This window comes from Eriocheir sinensis, chromosome 49, assembly GCF_024679095.1.
Source record: "Eriocheir sinensis breed Jianghai 21 chromosome 49, ASM2467909v1, whole genome shotgun sequence".
Lineage (NCBI taxonomy): Eukaryota > Metazoa > Arthropoda > Malacostraca > Decapoda > Varunidae > Eriocheir > Eriocheir sinensis.
Window position 1 is genome coordinate 6,526,964 of NC_066557.1, and position 10,000 is coordinate 6,536,963.

The 10,000-nt window shown below is 45.0% G+C and overlaps 1 protein-coding gene across 4 annotated transcripts in view; it reads right to left on the bottom strand.

The window, feature by feature from the left end:
* Positions 1-10,000, bottom strand: part of LOC126981764 (neurobeachin-like) — a 237,496-nt gene that overhangs the window by 86,605 nt on the left and 140,891 nt on the right. For all 4 annotated transcript variants that reach the window (XM_050833291.1, XM_050833289.1, XM_050833288.1 and 1 more), the window contains exons 4-6: positions 8,476-8,576; positions 3,505-3,600; positions 1,638-1,759 (exon numbers count right to left, since the gene is read on the bottom strand). In XM_050833291.1, the coding sequence (XP_050689248.1) occupies positions 1,638-1,759; positions 3,505-3,600; positions 8,476-8,576 (319 nt within the window). The remainder of the gene's footprint in view (positions 1-1,637; positions 1,760-3,504; positions 3,601-8,475; positions 8,577-10,000) is intronic.

The following is a 10,000-nucleotide window of genomic DNA, read 5'->3' on the forward strand; positions in this document are numbered from 1 at the left end:
AGACTCCCAGGTGGGCAGAAAAGGTAGGCAGAGACCGCGGCCAAAGGGAAGGGAACGAACAACAAGAACCAGTAAAAAGGAAAATGTAGGAAAAAAAATTTGAAGGAATAGAAAAAGAAACAGAGGAGAGGGGAGAAGCGTGTGTGAGAGAATCAAAAAGAAGGAACATAGAGAACAGGAGCAGGAATACATAGGAATACATAGGAAGAACAGACACCAGAAGACCTATCGGTCTATGGCGAGGGTGTCTGTTTACTACCACTACTACTAGTAATCTACGTGTGGTAGGACAGGACAGAATAGATGAAGGAGGAGGAGGAGGAGGAACACAAAGAAAGAACAAACAACAGCAAACCTATCTAACCAAAGGTGGAAGATGGAAGACAGCAAAGGCGGAGGAGGAGGAAGAGGAGGAGGAGGAGGAGGAGGAGGACGAGGAGGAGGAGGAGGAGGAGGAGGAGGAGGAGGAGGAAAGAAAGGATAACAGAGAGAGAGAGAGAGAGAGAGAGAGAGAGAGAGAGAGAGAGAGAGCAGAGGTAAGGAATCGCAGCTGCAAAACCACAGGTAACCGAGGTACTCAGGCCCTACAGGATCAGCCTCAGGTGTGTATCCACGGTAGCCATCACCTCTAGGCACACGAGACATACAGGTAAATTCTCAGGTGCAAATCGCAGGTAAAGTCTCGCAGGTAAAACTTGAGGAAGGATCACTCTTACTCACCGTTGCCAGATTGTCGTACTCAGAGCACATTATTTACCTGTTTCTGCCGCCTAACTATTGCCAAGGAACATCAGGATCTAACTCTTTTAACGATAACTATAAATGAGTTTCGTTATTGGCGCCCAGAAGACAGTTTTAGGGGTAAAAAGTCGGGAAATATAATCGGCTGCGTACGACAATCTGGCAACGTTGATCTTACTAGACATAAAAGGCACCGGAAGTGAGGTCTCAGGTGCACACAGGTGGTCCTTCAGGTGCATTTAACAGGTGAAGTGTTCCAGGTAATCATAAAGGTAAACGAAGCATGCAGATAGTTTTCCAGGTGCACACACAGAGGTAGGCCTCCCAGGTGCACACACAGGTAATGTCTCCAGGTAATTATCACTATAAAGGTATAGAGACCACAGGTAAAGCCTCCCAGGTGTACAGGTAAGGCACCCAGATGCACACACAGGTAGTCTTCAAGAAATTCAAAGGTAACCACCACTCTAGGTAATCAGGTAGAGCAGGTAAAGTCTCACAGGCAAGCGCACACATTATAGGTACACAGGTAAGGTCCCCAAGGTAATCACAGGTAAATGATCACTATACAGGTACACGGGGCAAACAGGTAAGTCTCTCTCTGATATACACTCCCGTACTTCAAAGGTTACACCGGATACACAGGTTAAGTCTTGCAGGTACACACACACACACTCTAGGTACACAGGTAAAGTCTACGAGGTACAAACACACTATACAGGTAAACGCAAAACAGGTAAGGTCTCCCGGGTGACACATACCAGGGCGCGACGGGGGAAAGGAGCGGCGGGCGGGGGCGGGGGGGGTGGGGGGTCATCGGGCAACAATAGAGGCACACATACACACAGGGGGAGGGGAGTGGGGGGGGGGGGTCAAGGGGGTAGGTCAACACTCACCAGTAGAGGTAGGGCTTCTCCCGCTCAATGTTGACAGAGTTGATGGGGTCGAGGCGAAACCACGTGGTGAAGGTCCAGCCCGCCTCGTACGGCCAGCGGGCGAGGGGGGGCAGCACCAGCGCCTTTAGGGAGGGGGAGAAGAAGAGAAGTTGTTATCATAGACGGACAGGTATTATTGTTGTTATTTTGTTATTATCGCCATTAGAAAAAGAAAAGCTGTGAAAAGGTCAGGTAAAGAGATTAGGAGGAGGAGGAGGAGGAGGAGGAGGAGGAGGGAGAAAAATAATGTGGAAAAATAAAATCTAGGACAGGAAAACACCAAAGAAAAAAGGAGATAGAAAGGAAAAGGGAGAAGAGGGGGAAGGGAAGGAGTTAAAGAAGAAGAAAAGGGGAGGAGAAGGAGGTCGAGGAGAAGGAAGAAAAGGAGAATGAGGAAGAGAAGAAGAAAAGGAGAATGAGGAAGAGAAGAGAGAAGAGAGGGAAAAAAAGAAGTTAAAGAAGAAGAAGAAAAAGGGAGGAGAAGGAAATCGAGGAGAAGGAAGAAAAGGAGAATGAGGAAGAGAAGAAGAAAGAACAAGAGAAGGAAGAGAAAGAACAAGAGAATGAAAAGGAGGACACGGAGAGAAAAAATCATGTAGACAAAAAAAAAGAAATGAAAAACAGTATATATATAGAACAGGAAGGAAAACACCAGAGAAAGAAAACGGGGATTAAAAAAAAAAGGAGGAAGAGGTGGTTATATAAGGGAGAAAAGGGAGAGGAGGGGGGAGGGAGGGATAGACAAAGACGACCTACATACAAACAAAGGCACAGAATATAAATAGAAAAAGGGAGGGTAGGGAGGAAAGAGCCATAGAGGAAATGTACAGGAGAGAGGAAGGGGGAGAAGGGAGAAGAGAGCCAGAAATAAAGAGAAGAGGGAGACAAGAAAGAAGAGGGAAAGATAAAAAGGGAAGAGGAAGAGAAAAAAAGGGAGAAGAGAACCAGGAAAAAAAAGAAGAGGGAAAGAAAAAAAGGGAAGAGGGAGAAAAAAAGGGAGAAGAGAAACAGAAAAAAGAGAAGAGGGAGGAAAGAAAGAAGAGAGGGAAAGAAAAAAAGGGAAGAGGAAGAGAAAAAAAAGAGAAAAAGAATAAAAAAGGGAGAGGAAACATGTTGGTGTGTGTGGGAAAGAGAAAAAGAAGGAAAATCAAGAGGAAGAGGAGTGTGTGAAGGTGCAGGAGGAGGAGGAGGAAGAACGAAGAGAGGAAGAGAAATAAAGAGATTAAGGAGCGCGAAAGAAAGGGAGAGAGAGAAAATAAAGAGAGGAGAAAAGTTGGTTACGGGAGAAAACGTGACAGTGAAGGAAGAGGAGGAGGAGGAGGAGGAGGAAGAGGAGGAGGAGGAGGAGGAGGAGAAAAGAGGTAGTGACGCTGAGTGAGAATAAGAGAGAGGAAAAGAGAGGGAGAGTGAAAGGTATGGAGGAAAGGAAGAAAAATGGTGTCAAATAACCGTGCTTTACTCTCTCTCTCTCTCTCTCTCTCTCTCTCTCTCTCTCTCTCTCTCTCTCTCTCTCTCTCTCTCTCTCTCGTATCTTAATTTTAGTATCTTTCTCACGTTCCTCCTCCTCCTCCTCCTCCTCCTCCTCCTTAGCGAAAGATTTATTTATCCTCCAATACAGCATTATTCTCTCTCTCTCTCTCTCTCAGGTAAACACAAGGTAGAAACACAAGTACACACACACACACACACACACACACACACACACACACACACACACACACACACACACACACACACACATCCCTTTAACCTCAGATACACACGCACACCTTCATACAGCTCCTGCAAACGCAAACGCAAACGCACACGCACGCACACACACACTTACCGAGCCCTTTTTGCCGGGGAAGGAGAAGAAGACGTCGGGGCCAGACCTGTTGGGCATCTGTCGCAGCACACTGAGCAGCTTGGCGGAGTGGCGGGGCTGAAAGGGAGAGGAAAAAGAAGCGTTAGTTGGGGCACGTTATCCGAAGGTGGGAGGATGCTGGGAGACACGAGGGAGAAATAGAAGATTAAGATGGAAAGATACACTAGTTGTCTCTTTTAACTGAAGGAATAGGGTTAAACAATACATACAAATCAATGAAATGGTTAATTGATCCTGAGAATGAGAGAGATGTGTTAGGTGATTCTTGTGCTGAGGAGATGGAAGGATGCTGAGGCTTGCAGATGGAGATGGAAACAGAGGCGTATGTTGGGGTTTGGCGAGAGGAAATGAACGGATGCTGTGCCTGTAATCATCAATGGGAGATAATATTATGGAAGAGTATAAATGATGAGAAGAGTGTTATCTGATGCGTGTACTGTAGATATGTAAAGATGCTGGGCTTGTGATGTGATGTGAAGGGAGAGAGATGCGCAAGTTGATGTTATGAATGGAATAAATGGTTTAACTAGTGCACATAACGAGAGAAATAGGTTAGTCGGTCCTTATTATGGAAGAAATGGGTTGCTCAAAAGTTTGCAGTGGAGGATTGGCAAATGCTGGGGAGAAATGGGAGATATAACTGAGTAAAAGAAGCACTAGTTGTAATAGGGGAAATGGGCTAACGTATATCTGTAGGAGGATAAAAAAAAGTAAATTGATGCTTATAATGGGAGATACAGGTTAGTCTAAAGGTTTAAAATGCGTAAATAGCAGCTGGGTTTAAAATGGGAGTTGTAGGGGAGAGGAAAGTGAATAGGTTTTTAATATCATGTAATAGGAAAAAAATTAGTTTGTAGATTAATGTAAGGGAGATAATGGGTTTGTTGTGGTGTAATGGAGTAAGGTCTCACAGGTAATCATCACTATAGAGGTACACAGAACACACAGGTAAAGTTTTCCAGGTGCACAACGTAGGCAGACTCTACCAGATACACACACACACACACACACACACACACACACACACACACACACACACACACACACACACACACACAGGTAAAATCCCCCAGAAAGCCACAGGCGTCCATCACTCTAGGTAATCCGGCACGGTAAACTTTCCAGGTAATCACAGGTAAAATATCCCAGGTAAATACAGGAGATCCAGGTATATTTTGCAGACAGGTTAAGTCTTCCTGGTATAAATGACGGGAAATATGTTTGCACGAGTTTTAAGGGCAAGCATTATGATTACTTTTTTAGGAGTTCAAAGTGGGAAGAAATGGGTTTGTAAAAGAGCTAAAGGGGAGAAAATGGGTTTGTTTTATGTACTGGGGGATTAACGGGTAAGGTAGGAAACACGAGAAATTGGTTTATGGGAAGCTAATGGGGAGATATTGAATAGTTTTTTGAGTGTATTGGGAATAAATGGGTTTGTAGAAGAATGTAATAGAAAGGGATAGGTTTGCAAAGAGTGTAATGGGAATAAATGGGTTTGTAGAAGAATGTAATAGAAAGGAATAGATTTGCAAAGAGTGTAATGGGAAAAATGGGTTTGTTGGAGAATGTAATGAGGATGAAATGTTTTGCTGTAGAATATAATGAAGGGGTTTAAAGAGCAATGAAGGATGGTGGAATGAAGTTACGTGAGTTAGTGAAGAAGAAGACGAAGAAGGGAGGCAGAGCAATAAAGAATGGTGGAATGAAGTTACGTGAGTTAGCGAAGAAGAAGAAGGAAAAGACGAAGAAGGGAGGCAGAGCAATAAAGAATGGTGGCATGAAGTTACGTGAGTTAGCGAAGAAGAAGAAGGAAAAGACGAAGAAGGGAGATAGAGCAATAAAGAATAGTGGAATGAAGTTACGTGGGTTACCGAAGAAGAAGAAGAAGGAAAAGACGAAGAAGGGAGATAGAGTTCACAAGGGAGAAAAAAAGGATTAGAGGGGGAAAGTTTGAAAGTAGAATGATAACAAAAATAATGTAACAATAAAAATAATAATAGTAAAAATGCAATGTTTCTGTAACCCGTGTGATCGAGAAGCTAAAATGTTACCCTTGTATTGCTTTACGTTTTCTGTACTTCCAAAACGTGAAGAAAACGAGATGTGGTGTATTAAGGGAAGACTTTTGGTACACACACACACACACACACACACACACACACACACACACACACACACACACACACACACACACACACACACACACACACACACAATCTTATTAGCCATAATAAATCAATTTTAGATCAACGTGATATGACGTGAGAGAGAGAGAGAGAGAGAGAGAGAGAGAGAGAGAGAGAGAGAGAGAGAGAGAGAGAGAGACGTAACTCAATCCTAAACCTCTTCCTCCTTGTCCTCATCCACTTATTTTTTCCTCCTCCTCCTCCTCCTCCTCCTCCACCTCCTCCACCACCACCACCACCACCACCACCACCTCCTCCTCCTCCTCCTCTGCAAGCAAGAGGTACACTCCTCAAACCTGAAGAGGAAGTTAAGGAGGAAGAAGAAGAAGAGGAGTAGCAGAAGGAGGAGGAGGAGGGTGAGGAGGAGGAGGAGGAGGAGGAAAAATATTTATATGACCAAGCAAATGTCTCTCTCTCTCTCTCTCTCTCTCTCTCTCCACCCCCCCCCTGTAACTCTCTCTCGCCCTCAGCCTCCCTGTGTCTGCGTGTGTGTGTGTGTGTGTGTGTGTGTGTGTGTGTGTGTGTGTGTGTGTGTGTGTGTTTTAACTGAAATCCGAACTTCAACGTTATCAACACACACACACACACACACACACACACACACACACACACACACACAAAAACACACGAAAAAATAAGAACGAATCTGTCAATAACTCTCTCTCTCTCTCTCTCTCTCTCTCTCTCTCTCTCTCTCAAACATTCAAGCTATTCTGCTCCTCGCTCCCTCTCTTCTCTTACTCAACTTTCTTTCTCTCCTTTTGCAAGTGTAGAGAAGCGAAAAGCGAAAGAGAGAGAGAGAGAGAGAGAGAGAGAGAGAGAGAGAGAGAGAGAGAGAGAGAGAGAGAGAGAGAGAGAATAAAAAAAACAGAAACACAGGAAACATGGATGATGAGGAAGAGGAGGGGGAGGAGGGGAGGACCAAGAAGAGGAGGAAGGGAAGAGAGGAAGGAGGAAATTGAGAATAAAAGAAGGAATACCGGGAATATGTGGTGAGTTCAGGAGATGGAAGGGAGAAAAAGGAGAAGAGGGAGAAGGTGAGAGAAGGAAGAGGAGGTGAAGGAGAAAGAGGAGGAGGAGGAGGAGGAGGTGAAGGAGAAAGAAGAAGGAGGAGGAGGAGAATACAAAAACGGATTTAGAGGAGGAGGAAGAAGACAAAAGGCGGAAGAGGACAAAAAAATACAAACAAATGAAAAACTTACAAGCACACACACACACACACACACACACACACACACACACACACACATACCTATGCCAATGCCTTTACTCTGCATTGCTCAACATCTTTAACACAAGACCCTCTCGAAAGGAATTCCATGACGCGGGGTGGAAGGCTACAGAACGCTTAACCTTTGACCTTTGCTATGGTTTCTGAATGGGACACGAGGAACTTGGCGTACTTATTGTTCTTTCAAATCTATACTTCTACACTTCTCTACTCTATTCAGGAGCAGTAAGTAGCGAGCTTTTTTTTTTTTCATTATTTTTTTTTTTTTTTACGCCTTTGCACTGTCTCCTCTGCTGTAAAAAAAAAATGTTAACACGACACAATCTTTCAAACCTCAATCCCCTATTCATCGACAATCCTCAGCTGTTCACTTTTTTACACTAAACATCCTCGGTCTATCCTTATCTTAAAATCCAAACTGAAAACTTCATATCTTCTCCCTTGTTAAATCAGCTTCCTCGAGGTTGGACATTCTGTATCGTTTTCATCATTTATTTTTTTCTTCCCCTCACAGATGCAGTCTATACAGGGGCCTTGTCCACCCTCACATGGAGCATGCATTACATGTGTGAGGGGCCTGCACACAGAATAGAGACAAAGGCTTTTCGTCTCATCAACTCCCCTCCTCTTACTGAAAGTCGTCTACCTCCTAATTCCCGCCGTAGTGTTGCCTCTCTTTCTGTCATCTTTCAATATTTCGATGCTGACTGCTCTTCTGAACTTGGTAACTGCATCCCTCTCGCCCCCTCCTGCGTCCCCGCTGTACACTTTCAACTCTTGTTCATTTCTATTCTAATCAACTCCCTTATGCAGGTGTTAACTATAGTCTGTTCACTTAAGTCTGACCCAAGCTGACAACATAAACCTAAGCGTGTTCGTAAGCACAGTGCAGATTATCAGAAAGTGCTGCGTGAGATAAACACAAACAGAGGTTAAAGAAAACTTGGAAGCCATAGCAGTAGCCAATCAGCACTCAGCTTGCAAACACGCTTAGGTTTATGTTGTCAGCTTCGGTCAGACTTTAGTGAACAGACTGTAGCACTTTCATTCCTTCATCTCTTTCGCAGGCAAGCTCTGAAACAGCCTTCCTTCGTCTGTACGTCCTCCTGCCTAAGACATGAACGCTTTGAAGTGGGGAGCATCACGACACCTCTCCACCCGCAATTGCCGTCTCTTCTAGCCACTCCACCTGCCCGACCTCTCTTTTACAGGGGCAGCACTTAGTGGGATTTTTTATGCTTGCTTTACTGTAATCACACACACACACACACACACACACACACACACACACACACCAATACACACATACCCACTCACCCACACCCACACATCCCACGCTAACTCCCCACCCACCCACACACACACACACATACTCCCCCCCTTCCCCCCCAACACACATATTTGCACACTTACCCACCAACCCAAACACACTCATACACCCTCCCAGCACCCCCCTCAAACACACACACACACACACACACACACACACACACACACACACACACACACACTCACCCAGCGCCCTCTGTCGGCCTTCATGGAGCCAAACAGCGACTTGAGTTCCTTGACCGTGATGGAGTAGCTCGTGAGGACGCCCAGCACTTCGATCAGCAGGTCTGCGGGAGAGGAGGAGAACAGTGAGAACCGGGATAGGGGTGGACGATGCTGGGTGACGTGGGAGAGGACATGAAGAGGATATGGGGAGGTGGATGATGCGATAAGTCAAGCAATAGTTAGTTTTGAGAGTAAGGAGGGAGAGTGGGAGAGGGGTGAGTGATGCTGGATGAGGTAGGAGAAAGAGATGAAGAGGAAAAAGGGAGATGCTGGGTGAGATGGGAGAGAAGGGAGATGCTGGGTGAGATGGGAGAGAAGGAGATAAGAAGAAAAAAAGAGGTAGGATGCTGTAATGGTTATGGAATTGTAAGTTTTGAGAGACAAGGGGAACTGAGGGAGAAGGGAAAGTGAGAGAGCTGGAAGATGGGAGAGTGAGGCAAGGTGAAATGGAAGAAGGAGATAAGAAGAAAAAAAGAGGTAGGATGCTGTGATAGTTATGGAATTGTTAGTTTTGAGAGATAAGGGGAATTGAGGGAAAAGGGAAAGTGAGAGAGCTGGAAGATGTGAGTGAAGTTGGGTGAGATGGGAGAGAAGAAGGAAAAAAAAGAGTAGGATGCTGTGATAGTTATGGAATTGTAAGTTTTGAGAGAAAAGGGGAATTGAGAGAGAAGGGAAAGTGAGAGAGCTGGAAGGTGGGAGAGATGGAAGAAGGAGATAAGGAGTAAAAAAAAAAAGGGGGGGGAGGGGAGGTAGGATGCTGTGAAAGTTAGAGTACAGAATGGGAGACATGAGGGAAGGGGAGTAAGGTGGGAGAGGAGATGATGAGTAAAAAATAAAATGCCGGATAAGACGAGACAGGAGATGAAGACTTAAATGTGAGGATTATGATGGCTAAGGAAGTGGTAGTCTCGAGTAAGAAGGGATTTAGAAGAGAAGAGAAGGGCGGTAGAGAGGCAGGAGAGGGGTGGAAGACGATGCTGGGTGAGGTGTAAGAGGAGATGAAGAGTAAGGAGAGAGTATAATGTTGTGTGGTTAAGTAATGTTAGTCTTGAGTGCAGGGAAGGTAATTGGGAGAGGAGAGGAGGGAAAGGGAGTGAGAGGAGGGAGAGGTAGATGATGCCGAGTGAAATGAGAAACTTGAGTGAGTGTGTGAGTGAGATGGAGTGAGTGCGTGAGAAATTGAAAGAAGGAACGAAAGTGAGTGAGTGAAGGAAGGAAATGAGGAACAGATAAAGAGGTAAAGTTGAATGAGTGTGTGAGTGAGATGGAGTGAGTGAGTGCGTGTGAACGTGAAGGAAGAAACGAAGGAAAGAAAATAAGTGAAGGAAGGAACAAAGGAAAGAAGGAACAAAGGAAGGAAGGAAGGAGAAAGGCGGATGATTGTGGAAGAGGAGGAAAATAGAAGGATGCTGTTATAGATAGGAAATAGGTTTGGGTGAACAGAAGGGGAACGGCAGTGATGGAGGAGGAGGAGGAATAGTAGGTG